At 27.2% G+C, this 23209-nt stretch overlaps 1 protein-coding gene across 2 annotated transcripts in view; it reads left to right on the top strand.

Annotated features, from left to right (window-relative positions):
• LOC136071990 (putative leucine-rich repeat-containing protein DDB_G0290503) overlaps positions 1–23209 on the top strand; it is a 61064-nt gene that overhangs the window by 22197 nt on the left and 15658 nt on the right. For both annotated transcript variants that reach the window (XM_065818992.1, XM_065818993.1), the window contains 8 exons: positions 734–883; positions 969–1116; positions 5057–5124; positions 5207–5303; positions 10290–10417; positions 11431–11544; positions 11632–11712; positions 21394–21534. In XM_065818992.1, coding sequence (XP_065675064.1) covers positions 734–883; positions 969–1116; positions 5057–5124; positions 5207–5303; positions 10290–10417; positions 11431–11544; positions 11632–11712; positions 21394–21534 — 927 coding nt within the window. The remainder of the gene's footprint in view (positions 1–733; positions 884–968; positions 1117–5056; positions 5125–5206; positions 5304–10289; positions 10418–11430; positions 11545–11631; positions 11713–21393; positions 21535–23209) is intronic.

Genomic DNA, 23209 nt, shown 5'->3' with positions numbered 1-23209 from the left:
TTTTCCATATTTGACATAATCATGTTTTGTAAGGAAATAAATAAAAGTATGCTAATATTTAATTTTGTTTTATTTCTTAAATATGTATTTATGGTTTTAAAAATAACAGTTATTTTGTATTTTTAGTCAGCAAGAAATAAAATAAAAGTTTTAAATATTGCAAGGATAAAAATTTTTTTTAGCGATTTTATGTAAAAGCTACTAAAAGTTTTTACAAAATTGGTTTTATCGGTAACTTCACTTCAGTGTGCTCATAATATTTTGTCAAATAATAAAATAAATCATTCTCTTAAAACATCATTGTGAAATGCACAATGCATGTGTAAATGTTAAATGCGCATCGCGTAACATTTTATCACAAGGCCTGATATACTGAGGACTTTTAATGATTTATATTTGTCAATTGCTTTTAATAAAAATTTGTATAGCTTTAACATTTGTTGTAAACAATCCGAGTTCTTATCCTTCCATAAAAAATGTTAAAATCTTTAAAAAACTTTTTACCTTTTAAAATTAATGTCTTATAATATTTGATTGAAAAGCATATAATTATTTATTTAATGGAAACAATTTTGAAAAAGTTGAGTTTTACAACAATAAGCAAATAACTTTTAAGCAAAATTTTAAACAAGTTAAGCTTTATATAAACAATAATAAACAAATAATTTTGCTTAATTTTTGTGTATTTAAAATATAGTCAATATTAAAAAAACTTATTTTAATTATTTTAAAGGATTTTATGGGCTTCTCTTCGCAAGAAGAACTTCAAAATGCAATCACTGAATGCAAAATGTTTATAAAAAGTACTCCTGAGCATTCTGAAAAAAGAAAGGTACTAGTGACTCAGTTAATACAACTCAGATTAAAGAAGCAAGAGCTAGAGGTATGTATAAGAAAGGTATGATTAGTTGTATAAATTTTAATTTTTTGCTCTGATTGTTTTTTTTTTAGAAAGCAACTTTTTTTAGGAGCAAGCAAGCATTGAGGTTTTACCACACACAAAAAAGATACTTGGTCACCAGTTACAAAAACAACCTCATTTATCCTTAAAAGTTGAGTGCGATGTTTGTGCTTCCATTATTTGGTTACTGTTGCAGACAGCATACATTTGTAATGGTAGAGGATATATTTTTGTTGTTAAAATATATCTTGATAAATAACATATTTAAAAGCAAAAATAAAAGTTTTCACTTTCACTTTCACTTTTAAAACCAACCATATTATTTATCCTGCAGTCAAATTAATGCTTGTTTAAGTTTATAAAATTTTGGCTATAAAATATATATATATAAACAATAAAGCATATATATTAATTTTTTCTTTTACTTTAGTATAAGAAAAAATTAATATGTTTTATTGTTTATATAAATATATATATATATATATATATATATATATATATATATATATATATATATATATATATATATATATATATATATATGTATGTATATATATATATATATATATATATATATATATATATATATGTATATATATATATATATATATATAAAGAAAGTTTATATATATTTATACTTTACTATGTTATATAAACTTTCTTTTAAAGTTTTATGATGCGCTTCTTTGAATTCGATAGTTTTATCTCACTAATTGTATCTTTGAATTATGAAAACTTTTTAATACATTTTAATTTTTACCACTGTTTATTTCAATCTTATTTCTGCTTATTTCAAGTCCAAGTTTTTCTTAGTCTGCTTCTCTGTGTTTACTCTTATTTAAGTCTAAGTTCTTCATAATACATTTTCTACACTCAAAACCGAAAATATTAGGAAGAACCTGTCTCAAACTTTTTTCATGTTTCGTTCTCAGACTTTTTTCATGTTTTATAAAACTTACAAAATATGGAAAAAAGAAAATACTATTCTCATAAAAATTAAATACTATTTCTCATAAAAACTTTACGAGAAATATTATTTAAAATAACTTAGGAAAACAAAATTTTAAAGTTGGTAATTTTGCCTTGGAAAAGTTAATTGCCCACTAATCTTATCAAAACTTTATATTTTTGTATATATATTTTTAATTAGATTAACCTGAGTATTAAAAGAAGCGTAATTAAAAAAGGATTTTAAAAATAATATTTGCTTTTAAAAGGTTAGGATTTTTGAGTTTTTTGTTTTCAGGGAATGCATCTTCATAAAAAAATACCCTTGATAGTTTTCCTTTAAAAAAATTTAAATTCTTAATTTTTTAAAAAATAAATATCATTTTAAAATAAATATTTAGTTACGCTTCTTTTGATACTCCTCTATTAATACTATTTTTGAAAAAAAATTTTTTGTTTATATAAGGGAGCAATTAATTTTTTAAAGACAAAATTACCAAGATAAATTTTTTTTCTCAAACTTATTATTTTTTCCAAGCTTTAAATACTGTTTCCCACAAATAAAAAATTACTCATTTTGCAATTTCAAACAAAAAAAAGAAGGGAAAACCACCACACCCTAATAACACCACCATACACAAAACATTAGTTACTAGTTACAATAGCAGTAATAATTAATAACAAAGAATTATAACAAATAATTAATAATTAGTAATAAGAAGAAGAAACAAGAGTATTAAACACAAGAGTAATAATAATTACCAACTAAGGTTTACAAGCTTCTCCTACTCTTACACACAATTAGGTTAGGGGTTTTATATTTTCTATGTAAGTTGCTTTTACAACTGCTAAAAATGTAGCTACCCTAATATAGGATCAGTTTAATTTTCTGACCAGAATAATATAACTAATAATAAGTGGATAGACATACCGAACATACATAAAAATATCTATATGTATAATACAATTACTACTGTGGATTTAGATAAACATGGTATTAGTCTTTAGACATTAATTTCTTGTAAAGAGCTATTGGTTTGGCTAAAAAGTAATGTTTTTCAAAAAAAAAAAAAAAATTTTTTTTTTTAATTCTCCAACAATATATGCACCATCGTTGTCTAGACCTTTTGCCAATACTTAGGCAAAGAGTGAACTCTTTTAATTTTGAATCAAAGAAGTGATTGAGGTGCTGCCAGTGTGTCTTCTTTTTAAATTTTTGATTGTGCAAGTTGATGTTTAGTGATCAGAACAAATAATAATCCGTTGATGCTAATTTAGGTGAATGGAGCATGAGGCAACATTTCCAAGCCAACTCAGATAATTTTTGCCATTGTTATGGAAAAAATGAACTTTGTTGTACCTAGGCATTTTTTTATGAATTCTATTTAAAGCTTGTTGAATTAAGCACAGTAGGTTGCTTCAATGTTTCTTGTAAATGAAGTTACCAGTATATGTTACCAGCCATGTCTCACCGAACAGATTGACTTTCAGTTAGTTTTTTTTTAAATTTAGTTTTGCAGCCCTCGAAATAAAGGTTGGCATTTGGCTATGCCTACTTAACTGCCAACCTTAAAGTGTTTGAGGTTGGCAAAAAATTGCTGACCTCATTTCTATTTTTTATGTTATCCTCTTTGTGTCAAATTTTTTTGTCAACCTAATGCCAATCTCTAACAGTTTTAGGTTGGCATCTTATTGCCAACCTCGTTTTTCCTAATTCTGAGGGCTGGTTTTGGCAATTTTTGGACTCACTGGTGCTTCTTGGTGTGATTTGGTCACTGGTGTGATTTGAATCACTGGTGCTTCTTGGTGTGATTTGGTCAGCCAGTGGTTGTGCCAGTTTTACATGTAGTGCAAAGATTAGAGGTTCATGCAGGTGTTTGCTTGCTAACCTAGCTGACTAGAATTCAGCTTTTGTGGTATCCTAGCAACCGAGCCTTCAGGTAATTCCCATTTAGCGCAAGTGATATTCTATAGTACCATGAATACATCCAAGTTTGTTTGCTAAGCAGTGCGTAGTTAATAGCAGATTGCTTTTAAGTAACTGCTTTTAATGCTTGATGTCCAACTCTATTGGTCTGTTGAATCTGGGTTGATTGTGTTTTTTTAAGTCACCACTAAGAAAGTATTTTAACTAACCATTTGCTGTCCCCTTAGACAACAAACCTTAACAGAGAAGTTGAATAAGTGCGAACTGGCATAAGTGCAAGCTGGGATAATTACAATGCAATTGCAAAAATTGACATAAGTGCGAATTAGCAAAAGTGCCTTTAAGAGAGTTAGCACACATTGGCATAAGTGTGAACTGGAATAAGTGCAAAACATTTTCAAAAACTAGCATAAGTGCGCCAAAAAAATTTACAATTATTGGCATAAGTGCTAACTGGCATAAGTGGGAAGCATATATTGGCATATGTGTGCCTAAAAAATTTGTAGAAATTGACATAAGTACACCATAAGAATTTGAAAACATTGGCTTAGGATTTGTGCTTATGCCAATCTTTGCAAATTCTTTCAGCGCACTTATGGCAATTTACACTTATGATAGTTCATACATATGCTAATTTTTGCTAATTTTTTTTATACTTTTTAACTTATGCCAATTTGCATTTATGGCAATTTTTGCAACTGCTTTCACACTTATGCCAGTTTTTGCAACTGCTTTGCACTTACGCCAATGTTTGTAAATTCTTTTGCTGCACTTATGCAAACTCGCACTTATGCCAGTTTTTGCAACAGCTTTGCACATATGTCAATTCGCACTTATGCAAGTTCTCTACACCAGTTTGTTCATTCAGTCTTACACTTATACATATTTACTGTTATGAAATTTACACTTATTCAGTCCTTGATTTTACCTTATTCAGTCCCTACCTTGACCTATCCGATTGCATATTTTTTAGGTGGCTTTGCCTGCTGAGTAGCTTAAGTAAAACTTATAAAACAGTGTACATGGTCTTAAATGTTGCTCATGTTTCATGATTTACAAAAGTTAAAATGCAGAAATTTTAATTTGTTTGTTGCTTGTTCTATATATACTCACATTTTGGAAACTTCTTGAAGCTTCCAGAGGTTAATAGAATTTTAAAAAAAATCAATCGTTTCTTTTTGGCCAACCCAATAAATTCAAATAATAATTTTTTTATGGGGACTTTCTTTTACAAACTGGTAACAAGTTTAATTTTATATTTACCTCCATTTTGTCTTCAGATTGTGGATTTCACAGTCATAAAACATGTTTACGAAATATAGACAAGCCATGTATAAGTAACTTAAAGGTTTGCTGTTTTTACATTGTTTTTACTATATTCTTTTTTTTTTAGAGGGTACTGCAAATGATAGGAGTGTTTTTATTTTTAGCTTTCTGAAACAACGTACCAAATGGAAATATGTCCTGAAAAAGGACTTTCATCTCAAAGATATCGATGTGCTGATTGTTTGCACCGAATAGCTTTAAGTAATTTTGTCTTTTTTGTTGTTGTTGATAAATGATAAATATATCCCTTTTTTTTTCAAATTTAATGTCACATTTTCATACAGGTTTATGATCAAATTGTATAAGACTGAGTTGAAAACTTGACTAAATCAAAAATAGATAAAAATGTATGAAAGATATTTTATAAATAATTTTGTTGGTGTCAGTGTTTTACATTTATATTGTGACCAATCTTATTTCTCATTCCTTAGTATTTATGAACAGTATCTATGTAAATAAGCGTTCAAAAGTAATTGGACAAATAACTTTTTTGTTATATTTTCTCATTCAGTTAAATTTTTTTAATGAAATTTTTTATATGTCAATTTATATAACAAAAAAAAAAATTATCATTTGTGAATAATTTTTATTAAAAGAACGAAAATTATTGGCTCAAAAGTAATAGGACAAGCTACATACGTAAAAATAAAATTTTCTCAACATTTCTCATCATTTTTTATGATGATTTCTGTGAAATAATGATACATGTTACATAATGTATATAATCTGGGCATAATTTTATTACTTGGTTAAAAACCTTTTGCCACAATTGCATCTGTATGCTTTTGAATCAATTAAATTAATTGAAATATTATTTAGTACTTCCTCCCAAATGCATTTAATCAATCCTGTTGATTAGTTGGCTTGTAATTGCTAATTTTTCTCTCAATATGCTCCCAAAGTTGTTCAATTAAGTTTAAATTTGAAAATGTGATGGCCATTCCATGACTCAAACTATTTTTAAGCAAAAGGTCTGCTTTGGGTTGTTGTCATATTGGAATGTCCAACAATGCGACATTTTGCCCTTTGCATGTGACAGTATTTCGTCCTTGATTATTCCTTTATACATGTTTTTATCCATAATGCCTTGAACTTGATAGATTGAACCTACTCCAGTATTTTTGACCATTGCTGTGCTGTCCAAATAAATGTGCAATAGTAAATTTCAGCTGTATTCTATGATTTTTGCAGAAACAAACAGTTTTTTGATGGGGCAAAAACAACAAAAAAAAATTGTTTTGTTTTAAGTGGGGTTTTACTGTTGCATAAGAATAGGATGTGATGCATAAGAAAAGGAAATTTGAAGTGACTGGGTAAATTCTCTATAAATTTCTTTGGCACTCTTATGCAAATCTTTGACGATCTCATTACAATATTATCTTGGTGAAAAATTGTTGATTTCAGTCGTTCTGACTTCGCAGTTATTTTGAAATGATTCTGTTGTTGAAAAACTTTCAATGTGTAGCTAGCTATTGATCATGGAATCATGGATCATCTATTGATCGTGGAATGTTTATTTCCATTGAAAATTGTCAGTTTTGTTGTTATTAGCTGCTTGCGCAATCAACTTTTTCTTGATCAAATATTTATTGCCCTGTGAATTATTGATTATTGAACTTTTTCATAAAATTCTTCAAAGTTTTAAAATAAAAATTTGTTTAAAAGTTGTTGGAATTTTAAAAATTTTCATTTATTAAAACTTTGAGTAATTACTTCCGAATATGATTTTTTGTTTTTTTGTTTTTCATAATTGTAGTATAATTTGACATTCTTAATAACTTAATGAGAAAGTATAACAAAAAATTTGTCCAATTACTTTTAGGCGCTACTGTATATGTGTTTTTTTCCAATGTTGAAAATTAAATAAATAAAGAGTTGCAACTATTCCTGTCCATGCAGTTGTTTCAATTCTAATACAGTCTTGAACATCTTTGTTGTCATTTTCTGGGACATAATTTAATAACTGATCTAAAGTAAGCAAATTATAATTATAATCAGGAGTTTTACCACTCAGACAAATTTTAGGTTTAATTTGACAAAGCCTGCTCAGCAAGTATACTATATATATGACTGACATTGAATGTAATCCTTAAAAGTATTATAAAATACATCAATGTATTTAAAGGTTTAAAAGAGTTAAAAAAGAGTTAAAATTATAAATACTCAAATATTTGTATTTAATTAAAGTGATTTATTAAATATTTTATTATGAGCATTACAAAAGTTATTATTGCTAATAACATAATTAACTAGAGAAAGTTCTTTTGTAATGTTACTAACTGTAAGTTTTAACTCAAGAAAATTAAATTTAAGTAATGTATATACACTCACACACTCATATATAATATATATATATATATATATATATATATATATATATATATATATATATATATATATATATATATATATATATATATATATATACATACATATACATATGCATATATATATATATTTACATATACATATGCATATATATATATATATATATATATATATATATATATATATATATATATACATACATACATATACATATGCATATATATATATATATTTACATATACATATGCATATATATATATATATATACATACATATGCATATTTATATATTTACATATGCATATATATATATATATATATATATATATATATATATATATATATATATATATATATATATATATATATATATATATATATATATATATACAGGTACCGAAAAAAGTTTAGAACCACTTGACAATTTTGCGTAATTTCATTATTTTTTCAATGTATGAAACTAATATTGAACTTTGATGACAAATTATATATATATGACATGCTTTAATAAAAAACCTAAAGGAATTTACACAGCATTCAATTGCATACACATTAAGCGATCAATAAACAAACACACACAAATGTATTGAATTCAAATAAAAATAAATACATTTTAAACATTTAAACTTTTTAATAAATACATTTAAACAAAGCAATGTAAATATTTATATCAGTATTAACATGGATATCCTTTGTTTTTAATCACCAGATGAAGTCTTCTAGGCATACTTTCAACCAACTTTGAACACTGATCTTTATTAGCTTCCAGACACCAAACTCGTCTGATTTCATCCTTTAAGGATTCTGTAGATGTATATTTGGTTCTATCAAGATTATCTTTGATGTATTTCCACAAATTTTCAATCGGATTAAGATCCGGACTATTTCCAGGCCAAGGAAGAACTTCAATTTTGTTGTCTACAAACTAAGCCTTTGATATTTTAGAGGTGTGACAAGTGGCATTATCTTGTTAAAATATTGAACAGTGAAGCTTTTTCAAAGAATATTTTGCGTTTTGTGACAAGATGTCAATATATCGGGCACTGTTCATTTTTTTGTTCGTTTCAATGAACTCTATACTTCCTGCACCCTTGTATGCAAAGCAAGCCCAAACCATGACACCTGGAGAATGTTTGACTGTCTTGATGGTGTATCTTGGATCATATTTTGAGGAATTAGGATCACGTTGGACATATTGTTGTTGACAATCTTGTTGCAGAGCAATAGCCCTTGCTTAACCACTTCCATCTAATGCATGTTAAAACCGTTCTATTGGTTAACAAGTCAGCAGTAGAATTGCAAATGATAGAAATCCGTATTAATTGTTGGGGAGTAAGTTTGAATTTGAAGTTTGTTAACAAAAGATTTAAAGAGCTCGCTAGTAAGAATATATAGTAAGAAGACTTATAGAGCAATTATTAGCGTCAAAGCAATATCCAGAAGTATTTTTCCAGAATACTTTTATGTTAATGACAGATACAACTGTTGTTAAACAAACTTCATTTTAAAGATTTGTATCAAAGGCAAAACTTAATTTATTTTTTCAGTTTTTTCAGTAAGAAGAAGAAGTTCAACTTCATAGTTTGTATTTTGTGTGAATTTATTTTTTTCTCACAATGCACTCATTTTCCATTCAAAGTAAAAATTCAACTAAAAAATGGCGCAAATAAAACAACAATCAATTTCCAACTATAAGCTTTCAAAAAACATGTTTACTGCTGAAGAAGCCCTTTCTTTTATTGATAAAAAGTGACAATGAATGTTTTAGGCAGAAGATGAGTTATCTTGTTCAAGTGAATCAAAATATACCGGTTCAGATGGTGATTCGTATGTGGAAGTTTATGAACTCCAATCACATTCAAATGTTGAATGTAATATATCTTCAGTAGAGTTTCTTGAACAAATAAACAAAAAAAGGTTAATAATATATAAGACACTATTAAAGAATTTTCAAAATGTCTTGAAATCTTATTTCTAAGAAGAAATACGAGATTTGTTAATTTTGAAAAATGATCCTTATTATCAGGTAATATCATTTTGCATCAATTACTTGCAATGACAAAAAGACATTTGTTTTTCAGAGAGTTATTTTTGTCAAAAAGATGAATTACAGTTAGAAATACCAGCTGCAAAAGAATCATAGAGTAGAGTGAGACTTGATTTGAAACTCACAAGACGATTTCATATCTTTTAAAGCTCAAATTTGTTTTCTGAGAATGACAAAAATTTTAAGCTTTAATGCCAGCAGGGTCAGTGGTACCAGCAGGGTCAGGAGTACCAGAGCCTGGCCATATGTTGTAAATAAAAGCCATCAATAACAATAATACTGGATGAAAAATGAAAAAAATAGGTTTGGTCAGTTTGATCAGAAATAGTACAGATATGAATATAGTATTAGGAAGAAGGAGAGTGATAAAGAATGAAAAAATAATCTAGTGAAGAGATGCAAAACAAAATCACTAAAAGTTCTTATGCTTTTATACTTAATTATTAATTCTTATAACCAAATCACTTGAAACTCTAATGTTTATGTGCTGACTAATTATGTCTATAGCTTACAACCATATTACTATATTTACTGATTAACTGTACCCTTCCCCTCCCCCCTCATTTCTTGAAACCAAATCTTTAAAAGTTTTTTCTCTATACCTGAAGTTTTTACAGTTGCTTTGACGTTAATGTAATGGTTAATTATATCTGTCTTATAACCAAATTGCTTAATGTTTTTATGCAGTTGTATTGATTAACTCTATTTATATCTAATAGCTAAATATTCAAAAGTTTTTATGCTTATGTGTTTGCTTATAATTATTGTATTTTTTGTTTGTATTGTATTTATTCAAAAAAAATTTTACTTTAGAAGATGGTTTATTCTTATCTCGAATCTGCGATTATACTGGTTTACATTATTGTCATAGATGTCATTGGAATGATCTTTTGCCCATACCAGCTCGAATTTTGCATAACTGGGATTTCACACCTAAACAAGTATTTCATTTTTTCTGAATTTTTCTAGCCAAGGTTAATAACTTAAAATAGCATATATGATTGTCAAGTTAAACTAATATAAAATAGCATATATATAGCATAGGTTAAATGTATATAAAATAGCACATGTGATTGTCAGGTTAATGTTGTTAACAACATTTGTTGTCAAATGTTGTTAACAACATTTGTTGCCAGATGTTGTTAACAAATGTTGTTAAAAACACCCGGCAATTGAAAATACTTCTCAACATGTTGTTAACAACATGTGTCAATTAAAAATACTTCTTAACAAAACTGTATAAAGGTTCTTTACTGATGAAAAAATATTCCAAAGTTTTCTTATTTGTTGAACTTAAAATCTTTCGTTCAACTAATTTTCACAATGAAGTATGTGTTATTAACTTCAAACCATTACTTAGTTTCACTTTTAACCAATAAAAAATCACTTGTTTAAACTTACAGCCTATATAAGTTAATATCACTTATTTGGAGTTAAAACTTTTGTGATAAACATAAAATTACTTATTTGAATTTGAACAGCTTAATTAACTTTAAATCGTTAGTTTGATGGTTGGTGCCACAACTTATGACAAATTAAATTTGTAACTTTTATTTAAAAAAATTATTTTTCCTCATAAAAATAGCTTTAAAAATAATATTTAAACCATGTTCACATTTGACACTGTTGTTTAAACCGTGTTCACATGTTTAAACCATGTTCACATGTTTAAACCATGTTCATGTTTGACACTGTTGTTTAAATTGGTCAAATGTCAAAAAGAGTAGATAATTAGTAATTTGAAATTAATTTGAAATAAAAATAAAAAAAAGTTAATTATTTAGGTTTTACTTTAAAGATTTTGATAATTTATATGAAATTTAAAAGGGGCTGATAACATTTTTTAATATATGCATTTTTTCATTTAATTGTTAATCTTTTTAATGTATTTTCATACCTGGTTTTGTAAAGCTTACATTTTTGTATTTTAATTGTGAACTACTTGTTCTAATAGGTTTCTCGAAAGTCAAAGTTTATATTACTCAGTATGTTGAGAAAAGCTATTATAAAAATAGAAAATGTGAACCCCTCATTAATTGATTTTATTGAGGAACTTCAAGACGTTCATGTAAGTAAGGTATTGAATAATGTTAGGATTGATTCTTTTTTAGACATATTTTAGGAACATTTTATTAGTCTTTATAATTTCATTTAGACTTTGCGTCACAAAGTTCTCTTAATGAAAGAATATATTGCAACATGTCGTATTGGTATTAATTTAAGTCTACTTCTCAATGTGAGTGTTTTTTGTGGTTTGCACAGACATGCATTATCATTAAATAAATAAATGTCAAGTTTTTTCCATGAAAATGTTTTTTAAGTAAGTAATGCATATCTACTACAGAATGTGGTTAATAGCCTCCCCTATCTACTATACTTTAGATGCCACGGGTAATAAGTGACCGGGGTCTCGGCCCCAACTAAAAATGAAATTTACAAACCTGTCCGCGGCTTAATTATAAGGTTTAGCAGGGGTTGATAGCCGGGACTAGGAAAATATTTATAATACTTTATATATTTAAATTTAATGCATATATTTACTATTTATTAGATATTTATGAATAATACGTATATATAAATAAGCCTCATAAGCGAGAAGTTCCGAGTTTGATTGCCACCACGTCGCTGGTAGTACCACACTCAAATTGTTTCTCCGCACAGTGGCCTTGTTCATTGAGGTTCGTGTTTTAGAGTTATAAAGTTTAAAGATGGTTGTAATCACACAAAAAAAAAGTAGCCTCCTTGACTATAGTGGCCGCACAGCCTTGGGGTGGTGAATAATTAAAAAACCATATGTATATATTAGGGTGTCCCAAATTTACACTTTTTTAAAATTTCTATGTGCACGCACGTAGAAATTAAATTTTTTACCTCTCTCTAGTTTCCCCTGCAGTTATATAAAAAAAAAGTTTTCAAACCATAGTTTCAGCAATATGTAAAATTCCATTTTTTGTTAAAAACCAAAATTTACACATTTTCCTAATAAAAAATCAAAAGTGTGTCCAGAAATATGTATTTCAGGAAAAATAAATTATATATTTTTGAACTAGGACTTGGAAAGATCTTTTTGAAACTTCTTTCTATTGTCCCTAGCCATTAGCATTAAATTTTGTTGCATATTGTCAGATTTGTATCCACCTACAAAGTCCTGAATAAGGTGTTTATTTCTCTCTGCACAATCATTGACACAAATCAAATTTTTAACAAAATTTTTGAATAAATCTAATGACTTCAGGCATTTTCCTTCTTCCACAACACTACTCCACCATTCACATCTTCATCAGCCAGAGATAGCAACTTCATCTGCTCAGTCAAGTATCAGTTATGTCTTTGCATACTAGCAACCAATGCCAAACCAAGATTGGGATATTTATCCTTGATACAAAAATGGTTCTTGAGAGTGAAAAGATCATTTGAGTGTGAATTTGCAACCAAGTACGGCTTTAGAAACCAAGGTGCATACCAGACAGATGTGAAGAAGGTTGCTGTCTCTATCTTTTTTTTTTCCACTTCGCTCATAGTCATGTTGATTTTATCTGTTGTTCTCAGAGTCAGAATGTATAAAGCATCGACCATAAACCTAAAGACTAAAATTTTGTCAACATCGATATTTATTTGTTATATTTTTTTTATTTATATGTTATTTAATATATTTACATTTTTATTTTTTCAATATATTGTACCTAGCTTCATGGCAGACTCCAGGTTGATGAAAACAAAATCCAGGTACTTCACCTCCCAAATAGAAAACAAAAAGCTCTTATAGTTTCCGGTAATCACTCTTCACAAAAGTTTTTAAGGCAAGGACCTCTTTTCTAAAATCCAGAGCTTTCTTAGCAATTTTATAAAGGGCTGACCCAGCTGACTCCAATCAAACCTAACTATCATCAATGTCAAAAGGTTCTAGTAGATTCAAAATTGTTTCAGCCTGATCATCTTTGGATCTTGGTGTTTGAACAACACCTAGCAGTATGTCATGTTTCAGGGTATGTAAAACTGAACGCTCTTCCTTCTACAGAAACAGTTATTTTTAGATATTCTTCGATCTGCTTTATCCTCTTTCCATCAAAATGAGCACATAGCATTTTTCTCTTCAGAGTAGTTATAATTTCTTGCCTGAGATTATCTCCTAATATCTCAACCTTCTTGAATCTCTTTCTATAGACTGTACTTCTTGATCGATTAATATCTTCTAGATTTACACCTGCTTCATAGCAAATATCAACTACTAATAAAGTTTGTGGGCGTATACCTACTCTGTATTAGTCAGAAACTGCAGCAATACAAACAACCAGATCTTCAGCACTTATACTTATAATTATCTTAGATTTAGTAGAATCGTCATTATCTGAAGAATCTAAACTAAGTTCTGATTCAAAATCATTTCCAGATAAACAATAATAAACCTCAAGTTCATTGGGTTTTACTGCATTCATTGTGATCCTACTTTTACCTCTTGGTTCCTGTATCCTCTTGAGTCAAATATTTTAAGTTTATAATACAATTTGTAATTCATCCAGTTCTTCTGTAACATACACATTTTGCTCTTCTTTTTGATCTAGATACAACTGAATATCCTCTTTTTTGGCACTCTTAGAACGAAAATGATCCTGATTTACTTTTTTTTCAAAATTCGCTAGCGAAATATCAAAGAGTGTATTACTTCCTTCTAAAAACTCATTTTGTATCTTAGAGAAGTTGCCATTGCTTGAGTTCCAGTTCAATGATTTGAGATGATGCAGATTTATGTAGTTATTATGGAGCTTCAGTATTTTATCCCTGACACTAGATCCACTAATGTTAAAATCTTAAACCCTGCTTTCTTCCAAGCATCTATTACAGCAGAGGCAACACATCTTTGTTCAAAATTCTTGCAAAAACTATCTTTGCAGATCAGATCCTTGTTCTCATGCTTCTGAGGGCAGGCTACTATCAATTTAGATTCACTATCAATTTAATTCAATACTAAAATACTAAATTCAATACTAAAAATTCAATACTATCAATTTAGATATCAATGTAGATTGAGATCTTATTGATCTAAAATAAAATTAGGCAAGTATTTATCATTATGGGTTTTTTTTTCTTGCATAAATTTTTGCCTCATTGTGTCTTATTTTAACAGTTAGGGGGGGGATATTAAATTAAGTAGGTATTACATAAAATAGATCTTTTTTAAATTTTAACAATGTTTTATAGTATATTTATATAAAAAATAATAATTATTTGTTCTAACTGAGAGATTTTAAAAATTGGATGTATTTTATTAATATAATTGAATATTTCCGATGGTTTCTGGCTGGTTTATTGAAAGCTTATTGATTGTGTACTTTAGGAAAAATAGCAGCCTCCTTGTATTCATTGACACGCTGTACTTTCTCTTCTCAACCTTCTTTTCCTTTGTTTTTTTCTTTGTTTTTTTTACAACCCATTCAGTTAATACTTTTATTATAAGTTAATGCTAAAACAATGCTAAAATGCTAATGCTAAAAATTTAAATGCTAACATTAAAAATTAAAAAAAGTTAATTCTAGTGTGCCCATAAAAAACTACATTTTTTTATACAATTTTCAAACAAATATATTGAAGATATACATTGTATATTGTATATTGAAGATATACATTGTATATTGTATATTGAAGATATACATTGTATATTGTATATTGAAGATATACATTGTATATTGTATATTGAAGATATACATTGTATATTGTATATTGAAGATATACATTGTATATTGTATATTGAAGATATACATTGTATATTGTATATTGAAGATATACATTGTATATTGTATATTGAAGATATACATTGTATATTGTATATTGAAGAAATACATTGTATATTGTATATTGAAGATATACATTGTATATTGTATATTGAAGAAATACATTGTATATTGTATATTGAAGATATACATTGTATATTGTATATTGAAGATATACATTGTATATTGTATATTGAAGATATACATTGTATATTGTATATTGAAGATATACATTGTATATTGTATATTGAAGATATACATTGTATATTGTATATTGAAGAAATACATTGTATATTGTATATTGAAGATATACATTGTATATTGTATATTGAAGATATACATTGTATATTGTATATTGAAGATATACATTGTATATTGTATATTGAAGATATACATTGTATATTGTATATTGAAGAAATACATTGTATATTGTATATTGAAGATATACATTGTATATTGTATATTGAAGATATACATTGTATATTGTATATTGAAGAAATACATTGTATATTGTATATTGAAGATATACATTGTATATTGTATATTGAAGATATACATTGTATATTGTATATTGAAGAAATACATAACTATTACACAATTATAAGTGAAAAAACTAGTTTACCATTAAAAAACAATTTCTAATTATTACTATAAGTGGTTACAATCAAAATAATAGACAAAATCTAGTTAAAACAAATCATGATGTGAATCAGGCTTCAATGAACCTTCTATACCAAATAGGCCAGGTGGACTGATTCTTATATAGTCTAAAAATATTGGCTTTCCAAACCCTCTAGGGTAAGGGGCATTAAAAAAATAAAATTGTTTTGTTTGCATCAAAAATGAAGAAATACAGATTTTACATATTGTTGAAATAGACCTCAGAAAAAACCTTTAGTCATACATATGAACCCAGTAGATATAAGGGAATGGGAAAAACATGGTGCAAAAAAATTTTTTTATGGGGCACTCTAATGTGTGTGTGTATATATATATATATATATATATATATATATATATATATATATATATATATATATATATATATATATATATATATATATATATATATATCGTTTGATGTAGTGTTGTATTAAAATAATACAAAACTCTTGTTTGTTGAAAAGTGCTTAAAATTTAGGAAATTTATTTTGATTATATATAAATTTCAAAACAGAGCGGTTTATAATTAAAAACGAAAAAGAAAAAACTTTTGTTATGGAACTTTAACTTTCATGTCTAACAGCAATCATCAGCCATATATTACAAAATTAAAAATTAAACGTTAAAATTACAATTAAAATTATGGTGGCGTGAGTTCTAATGACTCCATGGAAACAAAATTTTAAAGGTTTTGAAAGTATGTGACATAACCAACCAGGATTAATCTTTGGTATCAAATGAGGAAATAAGGAACTTATTTTTGTGCCTACACTTTGAGATTATTTCATTCTTTGTATTAAGTAGATTATCTCCTTTATACATCAAAATTTGAAACTTCTTGTTCAAACAGAGGCTGCAAACTCTTAATGCTGGGATGTATGGTTTGCATTGTTTAACAATCTTCCATCTGACAAAAGGTGTAAAGTTTTTTTCTTTCAATTTCCATACTTCTTTTGATAATTCTGTACCATTCTTATATCTAATTGCATTAAAAGATTTAAAGTGGTTTGCATACCATATATATATATATATATATATATATATATATATATATATATATACATATATATATATATATATATATATATATATATATATATATATATATATATATATATATTTATTTATTTATATTAGGGTGCATCAAACACCCCATACTTTTAAAAGTTGACCTGTTCCTATTCTTAAAACTTTCTATTGGTTCTCACAAAACACTCTGTTAAATTTTTTCAAAATTGAATGAGATTTAGGGGGACCACCTCAAGTCTGAAACTTGCAATGAGACCCTAAGCAGAAGAAAAAAAAGTTTTTCAAATGTATATAATGTTAAGTCTCAAAAGAAGCAAAATTTTATAAAAATTTTACACAATAATTATTATTTTAAGTTTTATTGCATAAAAATTATTATTTTTTAACAAAAAATTAAAAAAAACCATTTTTTCATGGTTTTTATTGAAATTTTTTTTCAAGAAATTTTCAACAAATAACGATAATTATTTTTGAAATTTTTATAAAGTTTCGCTTTTTTTGAGACCCAACATGATATACATTTAAAAAACTTTTTTTTCTTCTGTTTAGGATCTCGTTGCAAGTTTAAGACTTAAGGTGGCCCCCCTAAATCTGATTCAATTTTGAAAAAATTTAACAGAGTATCTTGTGAGAACCAATAGAAAGTTTTAAGAATAGGGACAGATCAATTTTTAAAAGTATGGGGCGTTTGATGCACCCTAATACATACATATATATATATATTTATATATATATATATATATATTTATATATATATATATATATATATATATATATATATATATATATATATATATATATGTATGTATGTATATTAAAACTAATTCACTTCCAACAAGGTTGCAAGCAACTAATATTAAATTATGAGTCACTAGAAAATAAAGGATAGCGTAAAAAACATGGAAACAGTTAACTGAAGACTTAAAAAGTTATAGTTTGTATGAGTAAGGACAAAAAAAAACTAGATAGAAATTTTTACAGCGTGAAGAGACAGATGCAGTAAAAAATGCGACTTTGCTGAAAACAATCCAAACGAGAATGAATTTTGGTTGATTGAACATTGGCTTGTTTGAGCAGCAGACATGATATCTGTAGAAAAAAAAGTGTGAGAGGGTTGTTATTTGTCAATATAGGAATGTCAGCAATATTGTGATCGATGTTTGCTGTAAATAACTGAGTTTTTTTTTTAGTTAATTTACGAGTTACTGCATGCCCTGAGCTGTTATAGAAAAGTGATCAGAATAAAGATCAGATGCTTGTTCTAAGCATTTAAAAAGTGAATACTTTTTGTCAAGAGTATAAAATTTTTGTCTAGAGTATAAAGTTGAGTTGTCAGCAGATAGAAAAACTTTAGAAGTAAGATTATCAGAAAGATCATTATTGTAGATAAGAAACAATACAGGAGCAAAGAACAATTGTAACCATTTTCATTTCCAGGAATCCTTAAAGTTACTGTAAATAAAGATGAGTTGAGGTCTGGAACTACTGTAAATAAAGATGAGTGGAGGTAAAAACTGGAACCTCTAATTTAGCACTTGATAGTAGTCTAGCGAGAATTAAAGTTCTGGAGAAATTTTTTGTTAGACTGATGGAAATGTTGTTTGAACCACAAGCTGTAGAAGAGTTTAATTGAGAATTGACTTCTCAATTGACATCGAAAGCAGAAGTGACTTGGATGCCTAGCAATGGGTTAATCTTTTTAAAAAGAAAAGCAGGAAGAATATGGTTGTTAGATTCAATAGTCAAATCATAGGAAAAGTTCTTTACAAATAACTCTACATTATTTTAGGGAGAAGTATTAAAGTCAGACCCATGAATTAGAGATGAAATGTTAGACTTTAGTTAATGACATTGTTGAAGATTTTCCGAAAGTCTCTGGAACCTAACATCTTAGATAAAAGACAAGAATTTGTAAACTTAGAATAACAGAGCTTAGCATCAGGCACGACCTTTTTACATTAACTTCTTGCAATAATAAAAAGACATTTGTTTTCAAAAGAGATGTTCCTTTAAAAAAGATGAAAAAAACAATTATGGTTTAATATAGCAACTGCACAAGAAGGTGAAAAACGTGGAAAAGAATAGTGCTTGATTTAAAACCAACAAGAAGGAATAAAAGCTTCCATACCTGCTTGGATCCAGGAGGTTAGGTAAGAGGTGCGTTTATGCATATATAAAATATATATAAACATATGTTTGCTATTTATTTAGATGCTGGCATACAATATCTTTACATATTTATATAAACTTTAGTATTTGCCGAAAGCAAATGTTTTTATCTCACAACAAAATGCTTTTTCACAAAAAAAATGTTTTTATTTTAAAATGTTGGTAAAACATATTTAAGTTTTTTACTTTTGAATGTTTCAAGCATCAGAAGTCAGTGAAATTAACTTTATTTTTATTAATATTAAATATTTTTTTAAACAAAGAAGTAAAATAGTATTTAATTTCAGTGGCTTTCATTAATAAATACTATATACTAAACTTTTACTATATATACTATATATTAAAAATTTAATATATTTGTGTACACACACACACACACACACACACACACTCACACACACAAACAGATATATATATATATATATATATATATATATATATATATATATATATATATATATATATATATATATATATATATATATATATATATATATATATATATATATATATATATATATATATATATATATATATATACGCTCTTGGTTGTCTTTAATTTTTATCATAAAACATAAACTTTATGTTTTTTTAAAAAAAAATTATTTAGAAAAAAGTTTTCAAATAATAAAAATTTAATTTACAAATTGCCTGCTCAAACTAAACATTCATCAATGTAGCAGCACTCCTTGCATGTTCTACTTATTTTTCAGTCAATATAGCAGCATTCCTTGCATGTTCTATCTATTTTTCAGTCAATGTAGCAACACTCCTCACAAGTTCTACCTATTTGTCAGTCAATGTAGCAGCACTACTTGCATGTTCTACCTAATTGTCACTCAATATATGTAAACAGTAAAAAAATAAAAACGTTAAAAATGTTTTCATTTTCATAAAAAAAAACATTCCAGTCTATTAAGTTGTGTTTTTGTTGTTTTTTAAAAGAGGAATTAGTTTCATTTTTAAAGACAAAGAGTTGTTAAGAGCCTTTTTTTTAACCATAAATGTCTAATCTTGAACCCCTGGGTTCTGAGCCATAACTATAACCATTGCACCATGTCTGTACAAATATAAAGCTTTTATTATTGAAAAAAATATATATATATATATGTATGTGTGCATATATATATATATATATATATATATATTTTTCAAGGTTGTGTGTTAGGTGAAAGCGGTCAGGCAAGGGCTATACCTCTTGACATATCAAAAATTTTTGATAAAGTCTGGCATGCTATATTTCTCCATAGCTTTGCATCATAGGCGTAAAAGTTTTTAAAATTTTGAGTCATTCCTTCCTATTTTTAATTTTAAATTTGTCTTTAATGGATAACACTCTCCTTCATTACCAGTAACTTCCAGGTTTCACAAAGTTCCACCATAGTATTTTATTATTCCTCATATATATTAATGACCTTGCTGATAGTTTAAACGGTATAAAGTTCCTCTGAAGTTTTTACTGTTGCTGTTCATTAATGCTCAAAAAACTTTTTCTCAAACATCAATGCTTTTTGAGATTTTTTTATATTTAGAATGAACAAATGATCTTTCATATTTTTTATTTTTTAACTTTAAATTCAAAAAAGAGTATAAAAATAATGCAAAATTTTCAAAACTGTAGTAAATGTCTTTCATAATAGCTTACCCAAGCCTAAATTGCAACTAAGTAAGTTTTTAAAAAAAAAAGTTTCAGAAACTCTTTTATTAGTAATCTTTTATCTTATCTTTTTTAAATTCAAAAAAGAGTATAAAATAATGCAAATTTTCAAAACAGTAATAAATTTCTTTCATGCATAGCTTACCCAAGCCTAAATTGCAACTAAGAAAATTTAAAAAAAAAAAAAAGTTTCAGAAACTCTTTTATTAGTAATCTTTTATCTTTGTTTTTAATTCTTTTTAAATAGAATTCTTTTATTATTAATTTCTTCTCTTGTTCTTCATCATTTTTTTTTTCTTTTGTCTTTTCTATTAATATTACTATTGGATTTAAAAATTAGATTTTTTTTTTTCAATTAAAATAAGCTTGTCAACTTTGACCTGCAAGTTTTTTTGAAAACTCAAATGGAGGTTTTATCAATTCTAGGCAATTTTTAGCCATTGAGTTCTGTTATTTTCAATGGTCCAAAAGTTTTTTATTAACAATTTCCAAAAATTAAAAAAGTATTGCAAGTATCGCAAGATGCTTTTACAAATTATATGTGATAAAAATGTTTTCAAATATTTATCATTATTAAAATTTTTTTTCAGAATTCAAAACTTTTATGACTTAATATAACTTTTTAAATTAGTTTCAAAATCGTCAACATTTCATGGACAACCCCCTGACATATTCAATTCAAGATTTAATCGATGTGGAAAACAATATTTTGCTAGAAGAGCTTACTAAGAAGTGTGCTACTCTTGCAAAACATATCAAATTTGATTGTCCTGTAAGTTCTTTTTTGTCATTTTTTGTCATAGTTATAGTATTGTATTGCACATTATAGTATTGTATTGTATTTATATGTTAAAATTCCTTTTTAATTCTAAATTAAAGCTGTCGAAAAATATTGCTGATTAAAGTAACTCAAACAAAAATAAAGCAGAAAAAACTTTCACCTAGCAGGACTAAGAAAAGAGTTATTGCTTTTATTGATAAACTTTTTTTCAACATTTTTATGCATAATTTTTGTTGCGAAGAAACAGAGTAAAAAAAAGCATTCATTTAACAAAAAAATTTAAACAGCTAAGGGGCCATCCATAAAGTATGTACCCAGTAAAACTACTAATTTAGGATCCCTTCTCCATAGTACGCACCTGATGCTTTCAACCCAACCCCTCCCCCCCCCCCTTTCTTTTACTGGGTATATATGCATTATTTATTACAAAATCAACCCCTCGCATTCTCCTACTCATAAATATTTCAAAACAATAAAGACAAAAATCTTTTAGTTAATTTGACATTTCTCTATTACATAACATAATATTGATTTTTTAAAGAGGAAAATCAAATTGCATGAGAGTCAAATTGCATATCTACACTTTGTCTTTAACACCCTCTTCCCCTTGTATGCATTCGCACATTTTTGGGTAACCTCCATTTCCCCATACCAGTCTTCTCCGTTTGAAATACACAGCGAGCACATGAAAAAACGCTGGCTGGACAGTATTTATTTGTCTGGCATGCGCAATTTTAAAAAATATTTGTTTTTTGTACCTCTTTAATTAGAATTTGATTAAGAAAAAAGATTTCTTGCAATTTAAAAACACACTTGAAATTTTTTGGCGAAATTTTTTAAAAAGCGCCAGCCGTAGTAATGGTGGGCGTGTGGGCGAGCGCAAAAGAGCAAGAGCTTGAAAGCGCTTGTCAAATGGAGAAGACTGCCATACCCGTGTAAATATTTAATGGAAGCCCCCAAATTAGAAAGAATAGAGATTTACAGATGGTTGGAACTAAAAAGTGACTCACATATAGTGCTGGCCAAAATTAAATGAGCCACTGCCAAAATTGAAAATAAAATTAAATTAAATTAAAAGATAAATATATTCTATGTATAAAGTAAGTTTGTATTTAAAACAAATAATAATACAATGACACTCTATTCTACCATTTTGTGTATCCATCACCAACTTTATATAGATCATTTACACGTTGTGGCATAGTGTCAATAAGTTTCCTCAAATAGTCATTTCCCATTCCTTCCCAGGTTTTCTGCACAATTTTAAGAAGAGCTCTCTTGTTAGATTGTCTTGCATTTCTCAACTTTTTATTGATGTCATTCCAACATGTCTCAATGGGGATATATCAGGAGATGGTGCATACCCAAACCATAATTGAACCTCCACCATGATTTACAGTAGCATGAATCTGAATATTTTTCACCAACTCTTTTGTGAATATTAATGCAATACTTTGAGGAGAAATGCTCAAAAGAACTCTCACCACTAAATAAAACAGACTGGCAACTATCAGCTGACTACTTTCTAAAACCCTTTGCCCATGCAAATCTAGTTCAATGATTTTTGATGACAAAAGTGGTTTTTTAGCGGCAATACATTTTGTAAGTCCATTTTTTAACAAGATGTGTCGTACTTTCCTAGTGCTACATGTAACATTGTCACATG

Source organism: Hydra vulgaris, chromosome 15 (assembly GCF_038396675.1).
Source record: "Hydra vulgaris chromosome 15, alternate assembly HydraT2T_AEP".
In the NCBI taxonomy this organism is placed as follows: domain Eukaryota; kingdom Metazoa; phylum Cnidaria; class Hydrozoa; order Anthoathecata; family Hydridae; genus Hydra; species Hydra vulgaris.
This window is presented reverse-complemented; position numbering and strand designations above follow the sequence as displayed.